The sequence below is a fragment of the Lutra lutra genome, chromosome 7 (assembly GCF_902655055.1).
Source record: "Lutra lutra chromosome 7, mLutLut1.2, whole genome shotgun sequence".
NCBI classification, from domain to species: Eukaryota; Metazoa; Chordata; class Mammalia; order Carnivora; family Mustelidae; genus Lutra; species Lutra lutra.
Window position 1 is genome coordinate 43,626,002 of NC_062284.1, and position 26,770 is coordinate 43,652,771.

Consider the following 26,770-nt stretch of genomic DNA (forward strand, 5'->3'; position numbering starts at 1 on the left):
GGGGATGACCAGCAGGGAATATAGACTTGGCTATGTCATGACCACTCTTCCCTCCCCCACTGTAAGACCTTTGGGCTTTATTGTAAAGTGTAAGTGAGGACTTAGAACCCATCCGGAGTTGAGAAACACCACTCTGGTAGCAGCGCAAATAATGTCTTAGACTTGGGTTTTCTGTGTTCAGTTTTTCCAGTCATGTATCTGGCAACTACTAAGAGCCTAATTCTTGGACTGCTAAAAATACTGAGAGCCAGCCAGCACCCTCAAGTTGTTCTCAGTCTTCAGGAAAGAAAGGAGGCTTGTTGCCAAAATGGTGAGGTTGCACAAGAAGAACAAGAATGCTCTTCTGGGGGCACCTGGGTGGCTCAGTGGGTTAAGCCTCTGCCTTCGGCTCAGGTCATGATCTCAGGGTCCTGGGATCGAGTCCCGCATCGGGCTCTCTGCTCGGCGGGGAGCCTGCTTCCTCCTCTCTCTCTCTGCCTGCCTGCCTCTCTGCCTACTTGTGATCTCTCTCTGTCAAATAAATAAATAAAATCTTTAAAAAAAAAAAAAAAAGAATGCTCTTCTGCCTGATAGCTGAGTGATAGGTGCCCCTGAGTTGGCCCCGCCCCCCTTGCACCTGCCCCACGGGAGGTGAAGGGGGGTAGGACTCGCCTTCCAGACCCAGTTCTGGGTTATCTTTTCTCCAGGGCTGACTGCCACATGGCTCCAACCCTGACCTGAGAGAATTTCATTCCCAGCAGAGTAATTCCAATTAGGACTTTTCTGGGTGTATAAGATATTAGCATATCTGCTTAGACTGCAAGTTCAGAGCTCCCTGTGGAATTCTGTTTTATACCAAGAAATTCAGAGTCAGGAGCATGTGTAGTCAGCACTGTAAGCTTTACAGGACATCTTCTGCTTGGGAATGGCGGCTGGATGCGAGAGTGGGACAGTTTTCAGTGTTTGAGCCGAAGTGCTGGGGACAGGCTGAGACATCATGGTGAAGGCAGGACAGGTGTATGTGTCTTTTCCCCTCCCTGGCATCCTGCATTCAGCCTGTGCTCTGTCTGCAGACCCCGACAGGCTCCCTAGAACACTACAAGCTGGGTTTGAGGTCCTTTCTTAGGAGGCTTAATGCAGAGACATAATCGCCTTGGGTGCTATTCTTTGGGCAAATATTTTCTAGGTGTTACCTGCTAGGTCTTAGGGGATGTGTGTATGTGTGTTAAGATGTTGTGTGTCACTGTTTGCAGAGGAAATGCAGTTAAATGATCATCAGTGGTTCTGATGTGGTGTAAAAGAGAATAAGCTTTGGAGTCCAACATAATTGGATTCAAATCCCAGTTCTGCCTCTTGCTAGCAAATTACTTCATTTCTTTGCTTCCCCCTCTAAACAGTGGGGTTAATAATGAATACCTCTCAGGGACTGTTATAGAGATTGACTGAGATAATGTGCCTGACACAGTAGGTATTAAAGAAAGGTGGTGGGGAGGAGGGAGGGAGGGAGGAAGGAAAGAAAGAAAAAAAAAGAGAAAAGAAGCAGCCCCAGAGTCCGGTGTTAATGAATCCTGGGATCACGAGGCATTTGCTGGGTAGCCTCACCCTCACCCCACGGAGCCCCCTTCCACACTCCCTTCTACCCCACCCAGCGCCTCCCAACATCCTCCTTGAAGGGCCCTTCCTGCTTCTGCAGGAGACACCCAGCCCTGTGCACTGCTGGGCAGTTCTAATGATCAGTTGGGTTTTTTTTCCCCTTCTGCTAACGTTGACTTGTGTACCCCAACCCCCCGTGGCCTTCTCCCATTTTCCAGATTCCTGTGATGTCTCTGCCTGCTTTACTGGCCTTTGTAGTTGAAGCACTAGAATACAGAAATAAGGCTCCCTTGGAAGTAGACTTCAGACATGTTTCCAAAAAAGAAGCGAGTCTGATTTTTCTCCTGTGTTGTGCCATGAGGAGCCTTAACAAAGAGCCCCTCCAGAATCTAAAATAATGACCTCATTGTTGAGCCCTCTGAGTCCACTTCCCAGATTGCTGGTGGGCTTTTAAGGATGCCTTAATTGAGCACCTACCGGGTCTTTGGGTGTCTGAACCCGTGTGCCAGGTGACCGGCATGTGTGATTTGGACGCGGCTGTGTGGTAGAGGCGAGGTTTGCCCTTGGAGCTGGAGGAAGCGGCCCTGGGAGAGGCTCGGAGTAATTGGAGGAGGCTTCACAGCCTCTCAGCTGACCCATTAAGGGTCTGTGACTCAAATATGCGGAGTGAAGGGGAGCGGGCCTAGAGAACTCCTCACAGGAGCAGATGGGAAGGTAATTGTTTCTGGGACAGCCAAGGGCAAGGATGTGTTTTCGTAGGGTTAGATGCCCCAGTGTGGAGAAAGCGTCCTTCACATTTTCCAGGGAGTTCGGAGAGCAGTCTTGTGACTCACTATCACCGCCCCCACAACCTGCCTCTTGTCCCTTTCTCAGGCCATGGGGGATAGCAGACACGTGGCCAGCAGTGCTCAGAAACATGCACTCGGCTTCTGCCCAGAAACGTGCCCTCTGCTTGAACGTGAATGTTACAGCATTCCTGACATTTTCGTGCCACCCGTGATGATCTGATTTCAAGTGCGTTTTAGAGAAATACATACCTTTCGGTTTTACTGTTTTCATCCATATTTGTATGAGGTGCTCTCTTGAGAGGGTCACGTGCAGAAAATGTCACCTTTCAGACTTCTGTCATCAAAAGCGAGCAATCTGCACATTTTGTGTTTTACCTTCTCTATACCATGAAATCAGCCATCAACCTAAATTACCAGTTTCCCTCTCTCACATCCCTAAGAGAGAGCTCTGTGCAGCCTGACATACTCAAGACAACCATCCGCGGTCTTACAGAGGCATAGCTCGTCAGAGGCCCTATGGAAGATGTCTTCTGGATTCCCTCGGCTTTTCCGTTCCGCACACCGAGCCAGTTCCTGGGGCTCACACAGCCTCCTCTTACAAGTCCTCTCTTTCAGTTAGCCAGTCAAAAGAGTTACATTTACCTTCCCTCCCTGGCCTCCTAACCTTCTCATCCATCAGAGGGAAGGGGCAATTTCTTGTGCCTTTGGAAGAGGCGTCTCCCTTTCAAAGCCACTGCGTGGCGGGGTTGGGGGTGGGGAGCAGCACCTGAACCAGTGTGATTCTGACAGTGACTACCTGGTGTCAGGTCAGATTTCCCAGGTTAAGGGCACAACCCAAGTTCAGGTACCAGCCATAAGATCCCAGGTTCCCAGGCCATCCTCACTCTGACCAGGTAGCTCCAAATTCCAGGGGTTCTCTCTACCCCTTCAGGTTTAATAATTTGCTGGAATGACTCACAGGACTCAGGAAATTGCTCTACTTACTATTACCATTTTATTATAAAGGCTACAAACCATGCAGAAGGTGAGGTCTGAGGGCATCTTAAACATGTCCCAAGGATGAGTCACACTCTCAGCTTAGTGCTGTCCCTCACCAACCCGGGAAGCTCACTCCAGCTCTGCTGCCCAGAGTTCTATTGGGATTTCTTCCTGTAGGGTGGATCGAATGAATCTAGTCAGATGACCAGTGATTCAGTCTGCAGTCCTCTCCTGTCCCCCAAGGTCAGGCTGATACTCTGTTGCTCAAAGCCACAACCCTCTAATCGCATGGTTGGGCTCCCCAGCGTGGCCAAGCCCCCATCCTGAAGCTGCCTACAGGCCACCCTGAGTCCCCTTCTTAACCTAAACTAATGTTTGGTCCTGGGGGCCCACTGTGAAGCACAGTCCTTGACCACTCGGGAAATGCTAAGCACTTGAAGGCTCCCTCCTAAGCGCCTAGAACAAAAATCAGCCAAATGTTTGACCATTTCCCACTGGCTGAGGTCCCAGGGTTGGGCTCATCGGGTGGCAAGTGCTGAGTAAGAGCAGCCCGGCCAACTCTGGGAGAGGTAGCAAATCCTGAGGCCCCTTGCCTTTGCCACGTGGTACTTGGGGGCCGTCCCCTTGTTTAAAAGGACCCTGTTTGCAGGGAGAGGCTAAAACTAGATGGCATATTCCCTAGATTAAGGTTTGTTTTTCCAGTAGTGCTGAGAAATTTGACCTGATCTGGCCATCTGCTCAGCTTCCTTTTGACCAGTGGCATCCTTTCAGCAGATGGCCAGCTGGTCGGTGGCCTTGGTTGGCCACCAGATCCATAAGCTTTCCTGCTGAAGCTTCCATTTTCCGATGGCGACCGTCGGAGGGGTCCCTGGCGGGGACGTTGTCCGACTCTCACCTTGCGGTGGGTTGTGAGGGTGAACAGGACACGCACAGTGGGGATGAGCACAGTCCCTGGCACCAAGAAGTCCCTGAGAAGTGGTGGCAGCGGGCCTCTCTTCCTGCTGTTCCAGGCTTTGGTATTTGCTATTGTTCCCAGTGCCTGTCAGATGCTAAAATACCTGACCGGAGATACAAGAACAGAGATTTTGCTGCTGGTTTGAAAGTCTCATTGGGCCCTCAGGCTGGGCTCGAGGGCAGGGAGGGAGGGCCAGGGCCTGTTCTGACTGCCCAGGAGCCTGGTCTCTGCCTCAGCTCTGCCATCCATGCCTGGTTGGCAGCACAGAAACAGATTGTTCCATTTATTTCTAAACAAGCCTCTCCAGAGGAGAAATTTGCACCAACACCCTGTGAAGTTTATCTTTGTAAAAAAAGAAGAAAAAAAAAAAAGAAAAAGAAAATACTTGTGAAAATAAAAATGAATGTCTCACCCTTTACCTTTGCCCCAACTCCCCACAGTGACTTGATCAAACCCTTTATTTCCTATGAACACTGTGCTTCTAGAGGGGAGGAGAGCCAGCTGTTGGCAAGGAGCACACAGTCTAGTTGGGGTGGGTGCTGGGTTGATGGAGAGGTGAGGGAAGGGGGGCAGGAGCCGTATGGCACACACCGTGCCAGACATTTCCCATACAGTGCACTGGTCGGCTCCTCTTCACAGTCCACATCCTTCCTGCCCCCGGACCTTTGTACAGCCTGTGTCCTCCGCCCAGCATGCTCTCCCTTTCCTCCTCACCCCATCAACTCTGCTGGATACTGGTCTCCGCTTCAACCCAGACACCTCTCTAACTCCAAAGCTGGCTTCGGGGCCTTCTCAGGGGCTGTCGCAGCTAGCTGTTGCTGCAAACAAGCCGTTCTAAAACTTAGTGACTTAAAACAGTACCGTCTGAGAGTGATCTCTGGTGGGTCTACAGGTCCACGGAGCTCAGCGAGCTGGTTCTCACTCAGAGTACCTCCTCCCACTGCCACCAGGTGGCGGCTGGGGCTTGAGTGACCTGAGGGCCCATTGCTCCGGGGTCTGGTGCTTGAGCTGAAATCACGGAGATGCTTTGGGGCTGGGGCTCCGTGGGCTGCCCTTTGTACCTCTGTGCAGTCTCACCGTGCAGTCTGCCCAGCACACGGCCTCCTTTCACAGAGGCCGAGGCCTTCACAGGCCCATGTCCTGAGAGAGAGCTGAGCAGAAGCTGTGTCGTGTTGCAGTATTGAGTCTCAATTCCCCATATCCTTTTTTCTAAGGCCTTCACCTCTCTGACTCCAGAGTTGCTTCTCAGGGCTGCAGAAATCCAAAGGAAAGCCAGTGAGAGCATGAGGAGAGAGCCATCCAAGGAGGGCTGCTGGAGGAGGCGGTATTTAGGCTGGGCCTTGAAAGAGGGCTAGGATTTGCATGGGGCAAAGGGAGGAGGTAAACACAATAGAACCAGCTGCTACAGGCTATTGGCGGAGGGGGAGAGGATGGAGCCATGAGGAGGCTGCTGAGGAAGCCGGTGGAGGGAAGAAGTCCTGAGAGCGACTCCCTATCTGAGGTGGGAAGAGTCAAGGGATCTTTGTTCCTCAAGGCTCTTTGTCCCTGTTAACTTCTGAGTTAATTTTTGCCCTAATGGTCAATAATTAGCATTTGCATCCCAACACCTTGTTGGTGTCTTGATGTGACCATCCATGGTCCACATACTTCACATCTTGTCACGTGTCATTTTAGAAGACCTGGATTCCCTTGGCTTTTCTGTTCCACACACCGAGCCAGTTCCTGTGGCTCACACAGCCTCTTCTTAGAAGTCCTCTCTTTCAATAAATGAAACAACTTGGGATCAGGAGGGAGACAAACCATAAGAGACTCTTAATCTCACAAAACAAACTGAGGGTTGCCGGGAGGAGAGGGGTAGAAAGAGGGTGGTGGGGTTATGGACAATTGGGGAGGGTATGTGCTATGGTGAGTGCTGTGAAGTGTGTAAACCTGACGATTCACAGACCTGTACCCCTGGGGCTAATAATATATTATATGTTTATAAAATTTTTTTTTAAATATTAAAAAAAAAAAGAAGAAGTCCTCTCTTTCAGTTAGCCAGTCAAAAGAGTTACATTTCCCTTCCCTCCCTGACCTCCTTAGCTTCTCATCACCAGGGAAGGTGCAGTTTCTTGGGCCTTTGGAAGGGGCGTCTCCCTGTGAGGTATGTCAGGGCAGCCGTGGCCACTGTGTGGGGGGCCGATTCTGATGCTGACTACCTGACATGAAGTCAGGCACCTGCTACTAGGCTGTTCCTTTTTCTGCACCCCACCCCCAAGATTTTATTTATTTATTTATTTATTTGAGAGAGAAAGTATGTGCACGAGCATGGGGAGGAACAGAGGCAGAGAGAGAAGCAGGCTCCCCACTGAGCAGGGAGCCCAATGTGGGGCTCAATCCCAAGACCCTGAGATCATGACCTGAGCCAAAAGCAGACACTTAACCGACGGAGCCACCCAGGCACTCCTAGACTGCCCTTACTATAAATATATGCTGCAGGTATCCATATCGTCTCATTGGAATTCTGCATAGTGTTGTTCCAATTATTCCCATTGTGCTGAGGAAGCCACGCCTAGGACCGCTTAGCTAGTAAGAGGTGGATCCAGAGCTAGAACCCAGTTTTTATGATGGCAGGACCTAGGCTCCTTCTGCAACTGTCTCCCATTGGAGGTGTTTTTCAGGAGCCTGGAACCACCGTCGTTTCATCTTTCATCCATTCATTTACCTGGTGTCTCCTCAGTGCATGATGCGCTTGCGAAACTCTGGCAGGTGTTGGAGTGTCTCCGAGTTACAGTCAGAGGGAACTTGGGAGCACTCGAGACTTTGCCTGCAGAATGTCAGTCCCTGGAGAACTTTGCTCCCTCGTCCCTCCAGGCTCGTGGCAGTGTAATTTGTGACATAATTCCAAAGGCTCTTTGTCTTTCCACAGAGGTATTTCTCCTCTATTTCACTACATTGCCACAATCCAACCTTATTTGCAGGAAGGGAATTCTAGAGTGTTGTGCAGCTTTGAAGAGAAGTGCATTTGTTGTGGACATGTTTTTTCCCTTATATTAGGTTTTGGTTTTTTCTTAATTAAACCTGTAAGCTTGCGTCATTGGGAATCAGTGGCATTCTCTTTCTATCATCCTGGACAGATTAACATAAAACTGGTCCTGTCATAGGATGCTGTTTGATATTGTAATTTTGTTTTTCCTTTTGATTATAAAAAGACATCTTTTTCTACTGCTCTTTCTGATTTGTAGTGATTTTGCAAACAAATGTACCAACAGAAAGAAAAGGAAAAATCCAGAATCCCTGTCGTGCTCCGTAATGGGGATAGAGTTTTGTGTTGTGTTTTTTTAAGGTTATACCTAAAAGAAGTGAAGTGATTTCTGAGGAGACTGAGCACCATTTTCCTCTGCTTATGGAAACTTCTCACAGTCCTCTTTCTGCTTTCCCTTCTCAGGCCCAGCACACCCATGATGCCATCACAGAGGCCGCCCAGCTCATGAAGGAGGCCGTCGATGACATCATGGTGACACTGAATGAAGCCGCCAGTGAAGTGGGGCTGGTGGGAGGCATGGTGGACGCCATTGCAGAGGCCATGAGCAAGGTAGGCCTGGGCTCCCAGATGCTCACCTTTGTCCCTTGACCCCAGTTCCTCCTCGGTTTCCCTCAGACGTGGTCCTAGGTGCTTTTCTCTAAGGAGCAGCCAGTCAAAGCAGATACCAAAGACCGTCCTCTTTTCCTGAGGGTTTCGATCAGTGTACACACATCCTATCCTCTGTCCTACGTGGTATTCATTCTTGGTTATTCATTCATTACTTTGGAAGCCACTCTCACCCTGTCTTCTGGTTTTACACAGGGAAAAATAATGGTGATGGAAAAGGTATCATTGGTTTCTTCACTTACAAAATGGAAATAGGTATTTACCTCCCCTGTTTACCTCCTAGAGTAGTCGTGGGGAACAAAGTCCAAAGTGAAATAATGAAGGGATTCCCAAGGGCTGGTGTTCGGAGTGGCTCCTTTGGAATCATGGGGAGCACATTCTTGGGCCCTACCCCAGACCTAATCAATTGAAATCTCTGTGGACTTGAGCCAAGGAATCTCTGGATTTTTTTTTTAAATTTTATTTATTTATTTGACAGAGAGAACACAGGCAGGGGGAGCGGCAGGTGGAGGGAGAGGGAGAAGCAGGCCCCCCACTGAGCAGGGAGCCCAGTGTAGGACTCGATCCCAGGACCCTGGGATCATGACCTGAGCCGAACGCAGATGCTTAATGGACTGAGCCACCCAGGCACCCCAGGAATCTCTGGATCTTTTAAATCCCCCCCATGGTTTTGGTAGCCAGATGCAGACACCACTTAAGTAGTATGTGTGAAAGCCCATAGTGAACTCTTGCATGCAGTGGGCATGGAAGACAACGTGACAGTCATTAATCCTCCAGTGACCCCTTGGTGGTTGAACTGGATGAGTAGGGACTGTGACGGGAGAGTATCTCCTCTTTCCTCAAGGAAGCCTTCACTAGTCATGTCAGTTTGATAGTCATTAAAATTAACAGTTGTTCAGCCACATCTCATTTCCATTCTGTGATAGCACCGCCAAGAATTTTAGATTTTGTCCCTGTTTTGAAATGTCCATTGTCAGATTGTGAATACGTTATTATGGTTTTTCAGGATAATAAGTGGTCTTTAATTGCTAATTTAGAGAAGATTGGTTGGTTGGTTTCTCCATAAAGAGGTGATAGCCTGAAACTATAATTAGGATAATTCCCCTTAAACATTCATTATGTAGTCATTAGCAGACCGAGAGAGTCACGAGCCAGGCGGGAATGCCAGGACTCCTTTAGACACCCCGGACAGGCCTTGTCAGATCACTCTGGTAATTTTTGCTGTGGGCTTCTCGTTCCTCAAATATGGACAGTTTGGCAGAAAATGAGTGAAATTCCCCTCTTTCTAAAGCTTTTGGGGAAATCTCAGTGGTTGTGTTTGGTTTTCAGGACATCAGAACACCTGAGCTTTGAAAGTAAGCCATGTTTCAGGGCCCCTGGGTGGCTTAGTTGGTTAAGCATCTGCTTTCAGCTCAGGTCATGATCCTGGGGTCCTGGGATCGAGTCCTGCATCAGGCTCTCCACTCACCAGGGAGACTGCTTTTCCCTCTGCCTCCCGTTCCCCTGATTGTGCTCTCTCTTTCCGTCAAATAGATAAATAAAATCTTTAAAAGAAAAAAAAGGAAAGTAAGCCATGTTTCCATGAAGGAGATTAAATAATGGAGCTCAAGTTTTCTCAATACAAATTAGAAATTCAGGTGACTTTTTTCTCACTAGGAGAAGGCATTTTTCCAAATGACTCTAATGATAGGTAAGAGTTCCAAAATCTCTGGAATGTGGAAGTCAGATTCTTGAAGTCTTTTTCGATAGCTGCTGAGCCTTGCATACCAAGATGGATTTTCAGTAAAGAAAGCAGCACTTGCACTGTCTGATGTCAGTGGTGGGACAGCTACTCCCTCACTCAGCCCAGGACACTCCCCACTCTTTTGGAAGGGCTGGGAGAGAAGTCTGGCATTACCTGATAGCAATAATTAGGAACTTCTAATGACAGGATCCACAGAGGCCAGTATAAGGGGGTTCTTTCTGCCATTCTGCAGAGTATACAATGGGGGTTTATTGGTACCCCCAAACTCCTCCTACCCAGACCTGATAGCTGTGGTTCTACCCAGTGCCTCTTCCACATTCTCTGTTGTTGAGCCTACCCCAACCTGCCCATTGCTGCCCACTTTGTATTCGGTGATACTCCAGGGCCTTTGAGCCCATAAGCAGTAAAGTGTTAGAAATAGGGCGTTTTCTGAGTTTGGGTTATTTGGTCACAGCACTGATAGACTGTCATCATCATTGTCTGAAATTCTCAGTCATTGAGTGACTGGCAGAAAAAATGAGCGTACCCATCATTGAGTGTAACTTGGATGTAATTTGTGCCCCTTTTGGTGCTTCTGCCATGGAGGTTCATCCTGGAATTCTCTATGTCTAAGCACCAGAAGGTTTGGGAATTGATAGGTTAACATGAAGTAATTGGGTTTCTGGGCGACCTTGGACAAATGACTCAAGCTCTCTGAACCTTGGTTTCCCTATTGAGTGAGGTCAATGGTTCTCAGTCTTGGGGTTTTTGTGACCCACTACCTTTTCTTTGTTTGCTTCTTTGAGTTGTTGGGTATTGATGGTGGTGATAGTTTTTTCTTCTTTCTGACCAGGGGAGGGGGTTAAAGAGACAAAAAGCCCGCTCTCTGCATCACTACTGTTTCATAACGGAAAGGTCATGTTAACATCCCCCTCAAAAAAAGTAGGAAGGCTATAATCTCAGAACAAAGGAGAGTTCTTTGAACTAAATAAATGTGAAATTTAAAAAAAAAATGATCACTTTGTTCTTCCCTTTTTCATTATCTTCGGACTGGCAGGTTGTGTTCTAAAATTCCCTCCAGCTCCAGCTCCTGGTGTGTCTGCTCTTAGACTGTGGCTCATACGAAGTCTCCCAGCATGTTGCTGGACACGTAGAAGATGCCCAATCAGTTTATACCGAGTGATTGAGTCCACAACTCAGTCCTCATTTGACCAGCAGGACCCCCATAGTGTGATGGAGATCACTGGCAGCAGCTCATTCCTTATAAAGAATCCCAGAAAAATCCAGCCTGGAGTCCATGTTGATGCTTTGGTGGAAGTTTGGTAGAAATGCTTCCAGAACCGTGCGGCCACATCACACATGGGCAGCAGGAAACTGTTCCTTCGGTTCATGTCTTAGTTAGCGCCTGCTTGCGACCTTGAGCTCTTATTGAAGACACCATCTAATGTTTCCTAAGTGCCCTCTTGGTCCCTAGTCTCTGCCGCGACTGCGAACTATATGGCAGAGAGCTGCCAGGAAGGTCTTCTCAAATATGTCGTTGTGTACCCCAGATCCCAACATTTTCCTCATGATTTCAAGGTTCTTCATCAGACAGCTCAGCTTCATCCTCACTGCTCTAACAGTCCCCTCTTCTGTCCACTGCACTCAATCTTCCTGTGTTCACGTCTCCTTATTTTGGCTCCTCACCTGGAATACCATTCAGCAGTCAATGGTGACGGTAATGATGAAGATGGTGGTGAAGATGTTGCCTTTTTCTTCATCGTGGTCATCATTGACATTGTCATCATCTTTGTCATCAACCTGGTCACCATCTCCTCTTCTTTCATGTAGCTCTTGGCCGGGTATGCTCTCAGTTGATGTGTACTACAACCTTCTGATGCTAGGAAGTTTCCACTGAAGGACCTGAACCTCAAAATTTAAGCAACGAGCTTGGGACCCATTCATAAGCCCTGGAACCAGGTCTCCAAGACAAGACTTCTGAACCAATATGTCCTCAACCCTTCGAGGGACAGAGTCATTGTCCCACTTGTCCCGGCTCTTCCCCTCACAGCAATCTCTCCCATCTCTCAATTCGTATTGCTCTCAAAGTCAGATGAGGAACTAGTGCTTCCAATCCCTTGTCTTCCCCAGCTTAGAACAGAAGGAGGGTTCCAGGGCATAGACCTCTATGGACTACACCATTCCCAGGGAAGCCCTTCATAGTGTAGATTCTGCCTCCTCTTCCAGTTCATCTTCTGCCTTTCTCTGCTCCCCTAAAAGTGTCTGGCTTATGCCCACCACCATATGCTTGAACTCTAATCTACTTCTTAGGACCCCTTCCCCTACCTTCTACATGTAGCGGACTCTTCCCCTGGTGAGATTTGGCAGAAATGTTGTGCCTTGGGAATGCTCTCAATCTCCTCTCAGACAAGGCTTGGGGCCCCCCTTGCCTGTGTATCCCAAGTGCAGTCTTTGTACCTCTGTTAAAGTCCTTATCACCAAAGCTGGGGGATGCTGTTGACTCTTAGCCAAAGAAATTCTGTGGGCATCTCCATTTTTCAAAATTCCCAGTAAATACAGCCCATACATGAACTGTCCTCTCCTGACATATGGGTTCTTTTTCTCTCCTCTGTAGCTGGATGAAGGCACTCCTCCAGAACCAAAGGGAACATTCGTCGACTATCAGACGACTGTGGTTAAATATTCCAAAGCCATCGCGGTGACAGCTCAGGAAATGGTAAGAGGAAAAGAGCTGCCCCACCCACTGTTGGTTGCCCTGGTGTCCACCACAACCACCACTGAGTCTTCAAATCAGGGTCTCTGTTAGACAGAGACTACCCCTTGTTTCTAGTTCCTTCTGGGCCCCAGCTCTGTCCTTTATCTGTGGTCTCTCTGGCTGCCTGTGGTCTAGACACCCCCATCCGCTGGAGCTCTCATTTCCTGGAAAAGCTGCAAGAGGGAATTAGAGATAATTGAGACTTGGGCATGAGGACAAGGGAGCAAAGGAGGGAGAGAAAATGAAAAGGAAGTTAGAGATAAGGGGAAGGAAAACAAATCCTATTCACCTTGCATAGGTCTTAAGGTGTGTATATAAAGTTACATACAAGAGAAGACGTGTAGGGCCCAATAGAGGTTGTCTAATGGAATCAAGGTATAGTCCTTGGACAGAAAGATATGCCAGTCTTTCAGGCAAAGTGAAACAGCATGGTTATATAAAGACAATTTCCCTGACAAGGAAGGTATGTGACCTTTGGAGGTAATTTTCTTTTTCCTTTTTTTTATTTTTGAGAAAATGTATTGCCATCGGAATTGTATTATATGCCTCTTTAGATTAAAATAGCATAAAGAATGGAGAATGCTATCTTGATAGGTTAAAAAGTTGTACAAAAGACAACCAGTGGTGTCCTCGAAGAATAAACAGGAGTACATAGTAAGAAAGTTCCTCTTCACCCTTTGAAGGCTCAGATGCCACGGAATAAGATTTGGGACCATGTCTCTCTGCTGCTGCCGTGTGAGTCTGAGTAGAGAGACGAAGCAGCCTCCTGGCTGGAGGGACCAGACTGAGCCGTGGCGCCGCGCCTACCCCACCAGGCCGGCCCCTCGGGATGATTTTGTCATGTAGTCATGTGTCCACTAGAGGTTGAGCTTGGACCACAAAGGCTTCCCTGGCCGCTGCTCCTCCTCCTTAGAAACCCTGTGATTGTGCCAGGTTCACTGTTGCTTAACAGGACGTGGGCCGGCAAGGAGAATAGGAGCAGTACCCATCTCCGGGACTGAAAGAGCTGGCGCTGCTCCGGGGGCCTCCGGGGCGGGGCATGGGTCAGATGAGGGAGCACAGCGCAGCAGGAGGCGAAAATCTCTGGAGTGGCCTCCTGGTATTTCTGGAACGTCTCCTGGGTTGGGTTCTCAGCAGGCCCATCTCAGGCCCGGATGTCTATGCCCTTCAGGAGCCCAGCTGAGGGCTGCGTGGCCACTGCTAGGTTAGCCAGCCTGGACCCTGAGTGGGCAAGGGCTCTGCTTTATCATGTCGGGTTACTCCGGAATTGCTGTGGTCTGTGTGGCAGGACTCAAAAGAAGCAGCTGAAGGTACAGCCTCCCTCTCTTGGGGTTCCCAAGGAACCCATGCCTACACCTGCCAGCCAGTGACATTTCCTGGCAAACATGCCTTAGATGGCTAACCCTTCCCTTTAGCAGGGTTAATGGGCAGCAATGGGCCATTCAAAACATTTATTTTTAAGCTCTTCCTTTTTTTAAATTTTTTTAAAAGATTTTGTTTATTTATTTGACAAAGAGGGAGAGATAGCAAGAGCAGGAACACAAGCCAGGGGAGTGCGAGAGGGAGAAGCAGGCTTCCCGCCAAGCAGGGAGCCCTACGAGGGGCTCGATCCCAGGACCCTGGGATCATGACCTGAGCTAAAGGCAGATACTTAACAAGTGAGCCACCCAGGCGCCCTCTTTAGCCCTTCTGTGGCCACCGAGAGAGAGAAGAGGTGCAGCAGGAGGGAAGCCTCTTAGGAAAGACAAGGACACCTTTCTGGGGGGCAGTTAAAACTGCTGTTCGGAGCACTAAGAGGCATTTTGTCAGAGGAAAAAGAAGGTCTTGAAACGAGTGTGTTAGGTAGGATAAATTTTTAGTAAGTTTTTCTATGAAGCAGGCAGAAAATACTGAATATCCTAATGAGGAGGAGGCATAGCTCAGCCGTTGAGGCTGCAGTGGACACTTAACCAGATCTGTGGCTGAACCCTTGTCCTCCTTTGGCACAAATTGCTTATAAAGCTGTATTCTCTTGAATTATCTTCCTCCCAGATACTCATCTGCCACTTCTCAATCATGGTTTCCCTGACAGCCCTGCTATCCTCACATCCTCTTGCCAGGGTGGGACCTGCTTCTGGGTTCCCAGAGACCAGGTCAGGTCTCTGCTGCAGAATGTGACCAAGGATGGGCACTGCCTAGGGCTCATACCCCCTGCATTCCCCAAGGGAAGTCTCATGGTGACCCACAGGGCCAGACTGGTGGGGGCTGCCGTGCTCACCTCCCAGTGTGGACCGTGAGGACCTGCCCAGCCTGAGCCTAGCATGTCTCCCACTGGCCCCACCAGGACCTGCTGGCCTGAGAGGGGCCCTGGCCTGTTGTGCACGTCGCAGCATGGGCTTTGCTTGAATTCCCCTCTCCAGCCCCAAATGCAAGTCCAGAGCTTAAAAGTGAATGAAACCCTTTGGCTTCCAGTAGAATTAACACATGGTTCTCATGCTTTTTTCCGTGTGTGTGTGTGTGTGTGTGTGTGTGTGTGTGTGTGTGTGTCTTGCTTGTTTTCTTTTTCCAGATGACTAAGTCGGTTACTAACCCGGAGGAGTTGGGAGGACTGGCTTCACAAATGACCAGTGACTATGGGCACCTGGCTCTCCAGGGCCAGATGGCAGCAGCCACGGCGGAGCCAGAGGAGGTCTGCCACCATAAGCCCCTGTTTTAAGAAGCAAATGCACATGGGTACCCACTCCCGGAGGATTCTGGCTAGCTCAGCTCGACTCTAGAAGATTCCAGCCTGGTAGCCAAAACTAGGCTTAGTTCCCACCACTCTCCCGCGCGTCCCCCAGCTTCAGACCCAGTAGCCCAGGCTGTGCTCAGAGGCCAGCAGGCGGAGAGCTGGGTCCACCTGGGGAAGTGGGCTTTCAGACAGGTGCCCTCTGTTGGGAGTGTCTGGCCAGGTTCCCTGTCTCCTGGCCTGTCACCTGACTCCCAAAGCAGAACACAAGCTACCATCTTCCTTTTGGTTAGGACATCCTCCTCAGTGATTTTCCTGTTTCCTAAAGGCTCACAGCAGTATTGGAAGAGCCGAGTGTGGGAATTAACCGTCCCGGTCTGAGAAAGGGCAGGCTAGCCTACTTTTGTGACACAAAGTCTTACCCAGCTATTGTTGGTGACTTTCTATGAACCGTCCCCCGTATCTCATATGAACTCCTCTTCATTACCTACCTCCCTTCCCTAAACCCTAAACTTCCCTTTCGCTAGTGGCCGAACACAGACTTTGCCTTAGAATGCCTATACCCATAAGAGCCTTAGTTTGGCCAAAGTTTGGTCCCAGAGGCCACTTTCTAAGAGCCCCCTTTCCTGTCTGATATGCCCGAGTAACCACGGGGTCCCCTGGGAAGCAAACAGGCCAGCTGGAGTGGCGCACACCTGACCGCATCCCTGCCAGCAATAGCAGAGAGGAGGTGTGCCATGCCCAGCTATCACATGGCTCCTTAGAGACACAGAGCTCGGTCTGCGGTAAAGAATAGTGGAGTACATTGCAGGGATGCTGAGAAGATGAAGGTAACTACATTCTGTGACACTGTATTAAACACAAACCCCGTTGATGATATTCCTAAGTGAAGCTGGCTCTCAGGGCGGGCAGCTGTGACTGATCTTCCCTTCCTGCCGTGACAGTCCGTGTCCCCAGGCCACTTAGTGCTGGTTTGCCTGGAGTCCATTCTAAGCATGTCTTCACAAAGACTCCCGGAGATGATGCAGAAATGACCCAAAGTTAAATCCCTTGCTAACATCTCATAACAATGCATGTGAACAGGAGTCTCTTATGTATGCACATGCTTACATACATATCTAGCATGGGAGGAAGGAGGTTTCTAACAGTGCCTGCACTTTGAGATTTTAGTATGGTTGAGTGTTTAGGCTGCAGCATGAATAATTCTGTTTGTAAGGAGTCTATGAAGTCACTACCCAGAAAGAAAAATCACCAGAAACCACCCCCCTCCCCCGGCCCCAATCAGGATTCTGTAGAAGATTGGATTTCCTAAACAAGCCTAAGGGAACTTATATCACAGGAAGGAACAATCTGGACAAAAGGAAAAAGTGTTAGGCTTTGCAGGACTCAAAAAACAAAGAGGCTGTGGGGAGGGTTTGGATCTCTGTTTCCAGAAATCTTTTTTTTTTTTTTTAAAGATTTTATTTATTTATTTGACAGACAGAGATCACAAGTAGACAGAGAGGCAAGCAGAGAGAGAGGGAAGCAGGCTTCTTGCTGAGCAGAGAGCCCGATGCGGGACTCGATCCCAGGACCTTGAGATCATGACCTGAGCCGAAGGCAGCGGCTTAACCCACTGAGCCACCCAGGCACCCCTCCAGAAATCTTTTAAAAATGGAATCCAGATCTGTCTGGTCGGTTCCGATGTTGACCCGCGGCCTGAGTTACTGTGTGAAGAGCCCATGATCTGTGGAGACCTTTCCACGTCTAAGTTCTTCAGAGCTCCCCAGCCCACGTGTGAAACAGGCAGATTTTCTTCCTGCAACCCAGACCATGAAGCAAAATACAAAATAACGTCAGAGCAGCCAGGAAAGGAAAGGTATTGCTGAAAGCCCCACACGAAATTACTTTAGTCCCTGGCCCCACATTTGTAGCAGCTGACGTTTTCATTAAGGTTCTCCCTTTACACCCATGCGTCTTGAGTTATATTTTACATTCCAGACACAAGAGCAGTGTGACCTGGAGCCAAAAGGGGCAGAGAGAATATACAATTACCAGTGGCTTGCTAAGGAAAATTCTTTGTGCGCATTTGCCTGACAGATATTTAGGGGAAAACTGAGACGGTCAGGGGGATCCCTAAGGCAATGTTGTTTTTTTATTCCAAGACTGTGGAATAAGTTTTCTCTCCCAAGGGGGCTCCACCTCACAGCATGTGAAAGTATTTCTATCCAGGGCAAGGAAGGAAGAAGTTGCTCCCTCACGGTCCTGCCGGCTGTGGTGCCGAGCCAGCATTTTGGTCTTTTCCAGAATGTGACAATTACAGGAGAAGCCCAACCTCTCCCCTCTGAACACCAAGCAGGAGCTTTATCTGCTGCTTTTTCCAGGGAAAACTCAAACTCCCGCTAACACCACTGTGAAAATGACTTCCTTGAGGAAAGTCAAAACCCTCAGGCAACTTCCCAAAGATCCCCCAGTTCTCTTGAAAAGGGAGATCCTGTGAGCCACGAGTGCTAAATATAAACGCTGGGGGGTAAAGATCTAGTGACTACAGCTTTGTCTCCGAGGGAACTCTGCTGTGAGCACGTGTAATACTATGTGTCTTCAAAGCTGGCGGGAACATTTGTCGAGAGCCTGTGGTAAGAACCACAGCCGTTTCCCAAACATGAGATGGGTAATCTACGCTAGAATTCTTTAAAACTTTCCGCTCCAAGACACACTTTTTGTAGGTGGAAAGTGATGCCCTTTTTCTGTTCTAAGCTCGTGATTCGTGCCCTTCCATTTTTTTTTTTTTTTCTTTTTAAGGAGAAACTCTAAAGTCTGCCAGCTAACATCTGCAGTTGCCTTTCAGTGTTCACAAATTCTCCCAGGCCAATGATATTTGACCTGGTTTCAGATGTGATTGTTTTGAAAGCCTGAGACAAATGTGTACATTTTGTTTAGTTTTAGGCAGTAAAGAAGATGATCAGTATTTCTGAGACCCCCTCCAACTGAAATTTGATCCAAAACTTCACAAAGGCCAGACTTCCAATTTCCCCCAGGATGTAAAACCAGGGGAAGATGCCCATTTGGGCAAGAAGGGAATTGAGGGTTTTTCTTGACGTTCGAGTCACGCTTTACTGCAGTTGCCAGTTTAAAACCCCAAGTTGGATGTCTGAGCCACATTCCTTTATAATACACACTGGTTGGTGGTAAGTCAGATTGCCCTGGGGGCTGGTCAGATTTGCTGAGAAATTTAGTGTTACTTTGAGAAGTTAGCATTTTTTAAACCCTTATCTTTTTAAATACAATCTTAAAAATGCATTCCCTCTCTCAGATGTTCTTGAAGCAGTACAGAATGTTCTGGGAGATTGCAGTAGAGTATGTTGCTTTTGTTGTCCCCTTTAAGTGCCTGTCCTAGCTGTCCCACATACCCGTGGAAAAGAATAATCGGAGAGATAGATGTTCATCAAGTCCACACCACAGATCAGATCCATGCTGGGGGCTGTCCCATGTACCTTCTGAACTATACAATCCTTCATTCTTCCCCCATTTCACAGGTTAGCAAACTGAGGCTCAGGGAGCTTAGTTAAATGGTCCAAGAGCACGCAGCTACGAGAGTCAGTATGGAAACCACTTGAGTTTGGAATAAGGAAAGTTTCAAGTAAGAAGTAAACATGGCAAGGTCAGGATTCAAACCCAGGGCATCATAGCCTTTGCTGCTTCTGCCTCACCAAGCTACCTCCTGTCACAGCATTTGTGTGGTATTTTCTACTTTGAGATGTGTTCACACACACCTTTCATTTGGTCCATCAGCCCTGGGTAGTAGGGCAGGTTCTGTCCCGTTTGACAGGTGAGGGAACAAAGGTCCAGAAGGTTAGCCAGCTCGGCCAGGGTGTTGGAGGCCAGGAAGGGGCTGGACCAGAAGTGGAGCCCCTGGACCTTTCTGCTGCCCGTGCTGCCCTGCTGGGTGAAGGGCTGAGGGCAGGCGTGGGGCTGGTGTCCTGAGATCCCTCCCCTTCCTGTTGCATTCAGCCCTTTTAGTCTGTGAAAATAAGTGAAGCCTGTTTCAGCCTGTCCCCCGTGAGACTCAGCCTCCTGCGTGCTGTCCGAATAGGACTGTGCAGCCAAGCATACAGCAGGATTGCATGGCCAAACCTCAAGGAGGCCTTCAGGCACCCAGAAGGTAATCATGTGCCCTGGCACAGACCCCTTGCCAGGACCAAGCCCTGGGTTGGCCAATGGCTTTGTACAACTGTTGCCTTATCTTAGGTTATCCTTCTGCCTTCTGGTGCTAGTCTTTGGCCGTGCTTCCTACCTGGACTCTCCCTCCAAAAGACCACTGTCCCAGATCTGCAGTACACTTACGGAATCCTGTGCTACATGCCTGGTGTCCCTCCAAGGGAGGGGCTGAGCATCAGGACACTGGGGTGTTTTCCATGGCAAGGCCTCTCTCGAGAGTGCTGAGGGAACCTGAGAGAGTCGTTGATGTGTCATGTCTGCCCATTGGTTCCAGGCCTGAGACAGTGGAGGAGGAGGTCCCTTCACCCTCCCACCTCCAGGGCCACTTGGGAGTGACTTAAGAGGTCTGTGCTCACCCGAGTGCCCACCACTGGGTAGACAGGATGCTCAGGCGTGGCTACGAGCAGGGAGCAGAAGTGGGCAAGAGAATGTTCTTTCCGAGACGGGGCTTCCTCACACTGGGGCTTCCCACCTTACTCTTCCGGCCCCTGACCCAGGGAGGCACTGTGCAAGTTCTGTACCTTTGACTCAAGGCTCACTTTTTATTTTATTTTTATTTTTTTTAAAAATTTTATTTATTTATTTGACAGACACAGATTACAAGTAGGCAGAGAGGCAGGCAGAGAGAGACAGAGAAGCAGGCTCCTTGCAGAGCAGAGAGCCCGATGTGGGGCTCGATCCCAGGACCCTGGGATCATGACCTGAGCTGAAGGCAGAGGCTTTAACCCACTGAGCCACCCAGGCACCCCCAAGGCTCACTTTTTAAACCTAACTGAATGATTTTTTAAACTCTTAGGAAAAACTGTGTGTGTTTTTGAATAAACTCTGGGCCGGACCATGAGGTAACCCTTTGGGGGCCGCCGGCGCCATACCGTGGCCCGCTGGGTGGCCTCATGCAGACCTCAGGCTGATGTAGCTTTTCCCTGCTGGGGTTCGGGGGCTCCAGTAAAACCTGTGAGCACACAACAGGATTTTCTCAACACCGCAGCCCAAGCAAAATACAGAAATGAGGCGGTGGCTGAGGCTGTATCAGGCTTCAGAATCCAACTTTTTAATTAATTTTTTATTTTATTTTATTTTATTAAGATTTTATTTATTTATTTGACAGACAAGAGATCACAAGCAGGCAGAGAGGCAGTCAGAGAGAGAGGAGGAAGCAGGCTCCCCACTGAGCAGAGAGCCTGATGTGGACTTGATCCCAGGACCCTGAGATCATGACCTGAGCCAAAGGCAGAGGCTTAACCCACTGAGCCACCCAGGCACCCCCAGAATCCGACTTTTAAACTTTGATTCACTTAGTCACATTGTTGACTTTTTATTGAGTCAAGGACATAAATTTTAACTCAAAAAGGAAGGGTATACTAAGAACACATTATGTCAATTTTACATGTTGAGTTTCTAGGAAAGATCGGGGGTGGGGGGCTGTGCGGGGATGGTACCCATGCTAAGTGAGGAAAACAACGACGTTAGTAAAGAGTGACCTGACTGGTAGAGCGACCTGGATTCTCATCTGGCTTTGCCAGACACTGGCTGTGTGATCTCGGGCCACTCACATCACCTCTCTGAGCCTGCACAGTCTCTTCGCCTGTCAACAAGAGGTTGAACTAGTAAGGTCAGCTTTATTTTGAAATTCTGTTTCTTCCACCATGTGCCCCCTACCTGGCTCTCCCAACAGTGCCTGTCACTTGGAGACCTGTGGTCACAGAGCCCTTGTGTATGGATTAGCTCTGACCTTGTAGTGTGAGCGGTTCAGTACATGGATCGGAAAAGGCTCAAGGGCCAGGAGGAGTTTTCAGCTTTCGTGGGGCAGCCCCCTGCCTCAGCCAGGCCTTGTGTTTAAACCAGCAGATGTGCCCGGCGAACAGCTGCATTTTGGGGGTTTCCTCAGGGGGACTGAACAGAGTACCTCTCGCCTGTTCAGTGGTGGACCTGTTTGCAGAGCTGCCAGCCTGTATGTTTTCCTCGTGTTGTATCCCACCTGGAGACGGTCCGCAGGCAGCCCTCCCTGATGGTGAAGCTTTGGCAGACCCCAAAAGAGCCAAAGCTCCCCCTTCTGGATCAGGAGACTTTTCTACTAAATGGATTTTTTTTTTAAGATTTTATTTATTTGACAGAGAGAGAGAGAGGCCCAGAGCACAAGTAGGGGAGCAGCAAGCAGAGGGTGCGGGAGAAGCAGGCCGGGGCTCCAGCCCAGGACCTGGGATCATGACCTGAGCTAAAGGCAGATGCTTAACCCACTCAGCCACCCAGGCTCCCCTATTAAATGGATTTTAAATATCCTTTGGGCCTTAAGGAGACAAGAGGATTACCTTTTTTCCCCTAAAAGCATGATGTGTTTCCATAATAGGGTTAACATTTGCAACCCCCTTTGCTACCCCAACCCCCCCCCACCACCACCACCTTGAACTCCAATAGGACAATGCTGGAAGATAGCACCCTGGTGGTCCAGATCTCCCAGCTTTTACTCAAGACCTGAGATCTTGTTAGCTCTTCTTGGCAGATGCTGGAAGGAGAAGCCACCACTTCTTGCTGTCGTGGAGTCCTGGAAATAACACTTACTAACTAAAGCTTAAGGTGTTTTGCTTTTAGTTGCTTACCTGGGCTGGAGGGTAGGTTATTTATGGCAGCTGTATTGATCAGACTAAAATGAAAATTGACAGGAAACAGCCAGAGGAAGGCAAACGTCAGGAGATGGAATTTATTACTCCTGAAAGAGACTGCCTATCTATCATGGAGCTCATTTGGGTTCTTTTAGGCAAAGTACCTTTTATAATCACAGAACTCAGGGGTCATTAAAAGAATGTGTGCCTGCTGAGCCTTTAGCTCTAAAAATGTACCTTTTTAAGGAAACCACAACCTGGCCATAGAGAAAGGAAGCTTGGGCCCAGCATGTTGGCTCTCACCGTGGGACACAGCTGAGGGAAGGGGGTGCTCTGCTTGTAAATGTACCAACTTTGCAAGAACCTGAATGCTTTATGCTTCTTACCAATGCTATATATTTTGAACTTCTAATGGTTCTCTAGGGCTGCCGTGCAGAATAAATGGAAGTAAATGCAATCGCTGCTCAGGAGAGGCCCTGACACACAGTAGGAGCTCAATAAATGCATAAATGAATAATAATTACCCCTACAGAGTTCTTCTAACATTTCTGTCAGGTGGCTGGGGACACAAGTAAACAACACGCCAGAAAAGGTAATATCAGAAGGGCATTAGGCTAGGATGAGGGACATAGGCTTGCTTCCTGGAGACTGTGGGCATTTTACAGGCTCTAAAAAGGGAAGTAAAATCAACCAAATTCCATACTCCACCAAGCACAGACTCCTAACAGCAGTGGAATTTTCCTAGCCAGGCTCCCATAGGACATAGAAGAAATTTTCCACGTAGGGGAGCCCTCAATGGCAGAATCCTTCATGCCTCTCCTTCCCCACCCTGGGCTTGCCTCCACAGATCGGCTTCCAGATTCGCACTCGCGTGCAGGACCTGGGCCACGGCTGCATCTTCCTGGTGCAGAAGGCGGGGGCCCTCCAGGTGTGCCCCACAGACAGCTACACCAAGAGGGAGCTCATCGAGTGTGCCCGCGCAGTCACAGAGAAGGTAAGGAACAGTCCTCGGGCCCAACGCAGTCACCAAAACCCTCACTGGCCCTCGGTGGCCCACTGTGACCAGGAGCATAAGTGGGAGGCTAAGCCAAAGACGATCTGGTCAGGTCTGGTGATCTCTCTCATGCAGGGATTTCCCCAGGGATGGAGCCCATCGGGGGCTGGGGTGATTCATAGCCCTGAGAAAATTGAGAACATGAGAGGGACTGTTCCTTCGGAAGTCAGGACCCCCGCTGTGCACATTTTTGATGCACTTTCCTGCAGACAGAAGGGACAGACCGCGTCAAAGTCACTGGGACACCAGGAGCCCCACCCTGCAACTGCTTTTGACACGTGACCCCTGAGCTTCCTTCTCAGGGAGGCTCCCAGGTGCAGGGCACTGGGAAGGGCCTAAAGCTCGCTTCACGCACCCTCTTTCCTCCCAGAAGAGACCGTGAAGTGCAGAGGAGCATTGAGCACCCTACCCACAGTGGCCCTGCACTGTGGTTGCGAGAACAGGAGCCCGGTGGAGGCATTCGATCTCTAACAGCAGCTGTTGGCAGAGAGAATCCCATACACAGCATAGTGCATGGGGCGCTAGGGTCTCAGCGCAGTGACTGTCCTCTTCCCAGCCCCAATACCCTCATCTGCAGAATGAGCGCAGGGAGATATAAGCCGGGCCTGTAGGGTTGTGAAGATGAAATGTGGTGGTGTGTGTCAAGGTGCTTGGCACAGGGCCAGACCCACGGTTCACCACGTCCGACATCCTGGCTGCTGCTCTCTGTAAATTCTCTTCTGACTCTCTTCGCCCACTGGGGTCCCCGCTGAACAAAGCCCATTCTCAGCATCCCTGCATTCTTGGAGCTCCCTTACAGACCCCCAGCAGGATACTTGTCTCCTGCTTGGCTTGTTTCTCCGAGTCGTCCTTCAGGACTGCTGTCCTCCAGGCCACTCAAAATGCAGGCTGGAGTATCGGTGCTTTGCTGGCTTGTCCTTCCCTTCACTCGGATCCCCAGGTCATACAGCTGTGCCCTGCCTTGAAGCTGGCAACCAGACTGGAGGGGCGGGCAGGGGACCCCGCACCTGGCAGCTACCGCTGCAGAGGCCGCTGTGTACCTGGCCCCTTGCCGAGGCTGAGCGGAGTCTGGCCGTCTCCCTTGGCCCACAGGCCTGCCCGGGCTGCCTGGGATGCCACAGGAGGAGGAAATCAATCTCTCTCAGCTGGAGGAAGGCGTTGTCCTTCCTTTCAAAGCCCTTCCTTGTTGAAGTTACTCTGGCCAAGTTCCCCCATGGAAGACCTTGGAGCTGGCCCCTGAAGGAGGGGAGGCAGGGGTCCCGGCTGCGTGATGTTGGCCTGTGGGAACCAGCCCCGTGATCTTGCTGAGCCATTCTCTGTCTTCCTGCTTCTCCCAGCAGAGGGTCCCTGACTTAGGACACCTAGAGGAGACTCAAAGGCAGGGAACCGGCTGTTCAGACTGAACTAGCCTTTTCGGTGCTTTCTTGCTCTGTGTTCCTGCCCTGCTGTCTTTACGTGGTGTGTCTTTCTTACGTGGCTTGGCTGTGTCCGTAACTCCCCACCCGCCATGGGCCTCTTGTCTTGCTCACCTTTGTGTCCTCACCCCCTGGGAACTCATAGCCATAAACTGCTGACTTGGGCCCCTTTTTTAGCTGGTGGGACCCTGTTTCTGGACTCTGTCTTTAAGTCTGACAGAGAACATCCCAAGTCTGGGAGAACTCCCTGTCTTGGCCTTTGTCACCTGTCCTCCAGGAGTTCTTTCCAGAAACTGGCTACTTCATTCCCAGGCCAGCTCTGTGCCATTCTGACTTTTCCTGGTGGGACATGGTGGCATTGAACTCTGGGTAGTAGGATCAGGCAAATGAGGAAGAGAAACTAATCCTTGTGGGCTAGTCTTGGGACACGGCGGGTGCTCAGGAAGTGGGCCCCCTGCCCTGACTGCTAAGCTGTGTCCAGCACCTCTGCTAAGATCTGAGCAGCACAGAAGGAAGAGAGCCTACAAACTTTGTGCTCTCACTGATGATGTAAGTCCTCCGTCCCGGTCAGTGTGTTTTTTTGTTGTTCTTTTTTAAAACAGTGCCTTCACAGAATATTTTCAGACTCTTCTTTGGCTCAGCCATAGTTGAGGATGGTGGGTGTGTGCACAGAGATTCGTAGGACAGCTCCAGACCGTCCCCAGACTCAGAGTCTCTGGTCACTAGCCAGATGCATGCTGTTTTAACCTGTGCTAAATGGGCTGTCCTGGGGGAGGGACAGCATGCCTGGAAATCCTCAGGACACGAGCTGTGTCTCTGAGTGAGGACGTCGGGGACTTGGAGCTGGCTTTTGCGGGGTGAGCAGGCTGGTAGCTGGAGAACAGGGAGGGGGCATTGCAGGCAGGGGCAGACCCCCTGCTGGAGGGGTGGGGCACGTTTGGGGAAGTGAGGAGCTGGCTGATATGGCCAGAATGTGGTGGGAGGGCTGAGAAGTTGAACTCGTTGTGCAAGAAGCTCATCTTTCCTTGACAGCAGGAGAGAATTGTACCCAAGGGTGTGGTAAAGTTAGCTTTGTGTTGTGGGAAGGTGTCTCTAGGAACAGTGGGGGTGTTCGGGGGCGGGGGGGTGATGGGTGGCAGGTGGCAGCAAAGGGTTTCTGGCGTGGAAGTCACCAGAGTGAACAGAGCCAACTTCCTGGACTCTCAAATCACTCGAATTGTTATTTACTGGCAGGTGGCAGTGCAAGGGAGCGCTTGGGGTGCAGAGGGGACATACACAGGTACGCTCTGGGCTTTAGCCATGATGGGGTCCACCCTGAAGCTTTTCCAATCCAGAGGCAACCAGGGGCAGGAGTAAGGAGTGGTAGCAGGCGGCTGTTCTTCAGAAAACCTGATCAGAGGGGACAGAAATGGCCACACCTTTCACAGGAGCCTGATGTTCTTTCTCTCTGGTCCTAGAAACAATCCTGTTAAAATTTTCTACTCTCTACTGATCACTTACTAGGTGCCCTGCTGGAAAATAGATATACAACCCCCACCTCCTTGTTCCTCCCAACAACCCTGATAGGCAAGAAATAATGTCCCCATTGTACAGATGAGGACACGGAGAAAGGTCGAACAGTTGCCCAAAGTTGTTTAGCCAGCAAATGACAATGCTGGTATTCAGCCTGAAATGTTGACACCAAAACATGTGTTAACCCATCGGCTGCATTGAGCCCCAGAGAGAAAATCCGCTGTTCTTGTGTGTGTGTGTATTTTTTTAAAAAGATTTTATTCGTTTATTTGGCACAGAGAGAGAGAGAGAGAGAGCACAAGCACGGGGAGAGGCAGAGGGAGAAGAAGAACCAGGCTCCCCGCAAAGCAGGAGAAGCCTGATGTGGGACTCGATCCCAGGACTCCAGGATCATGACCTGAGCCGAAGGCAGTGGCTTAACCCACTAAGCCACCCAGGCGCCCTGTTCTTGTTTGTTCTTTACTTTTTCCCCTGTTTTTTTTTTTTTTAAAGGTTTATTTATTTATTTATTTGACAGAGAGAGACAGAAATCACAAGTAGGCAGAGAGATAGGCAGAGAGAAAGGGGGAAGCAGGCTGCCTGCTGAGCAGAGAGCCCAATGTGGGGCTCAATCCCAGGACCCTGAGATCATGACCCAAGCCAAAGGCAGAGACTTAACCCACTGAGCCACCCAGGCACCCCTTTCCCCTGGTTTTGAGGTATAATTGATAGACGGTACTGCACAAGTCTAGGGGGTACAGACAGCATGATGGTTTGTCTTTCGTGTATTACATATACACTGATTACCACAGTAAATTTGGGAACGTCCACCATCTCACGTCAATACAAAATGTATACATTTGCTCCCGGTGACGAGAACTCTTAAGATGCACTCTTAACACTG

General features: G+C 49.6%; 1 protein-coding gene across 7 annotated transcripts in view; it reads left to right on the top strand.

Moving 5' to 3' along the window:
* The window catches only part of TLN2 (talin 2), a 431,106-nt gene that overhangs the window by 353,867 nt on the left and 50,469 nt on the right, over positions 1 to 26,770 (top strand). For 6 of the 7 annotated variants that reach the window (XM_047736618.1, XM_047736620.1, XM_047736617.1 and 3 more), the window contains 4 exons: positions 7,721 to 7,867; positions 12,262 to 12,363; positions 14,951 to 15,070; positions 22,754 to 22,900. In XM_047736618.1, coding sequence (XP_047592574.1) covers positions 7,721 to 7,867; positions 12,262 to 12,363; positions 14,951 to 15,070; positions 22,754 to 22,900 — 516 coding nt within the window. The remainder of the gene's footprint in view (positions 1 to 7,720; positions 7,868 to 12,261; positions 12,364 to 14,950; positions 15,071 to 22,753; positions 22,901 to 26,770) is intronic. The other variant, XM_047736624.1, reaches the window with a different exon arrangement.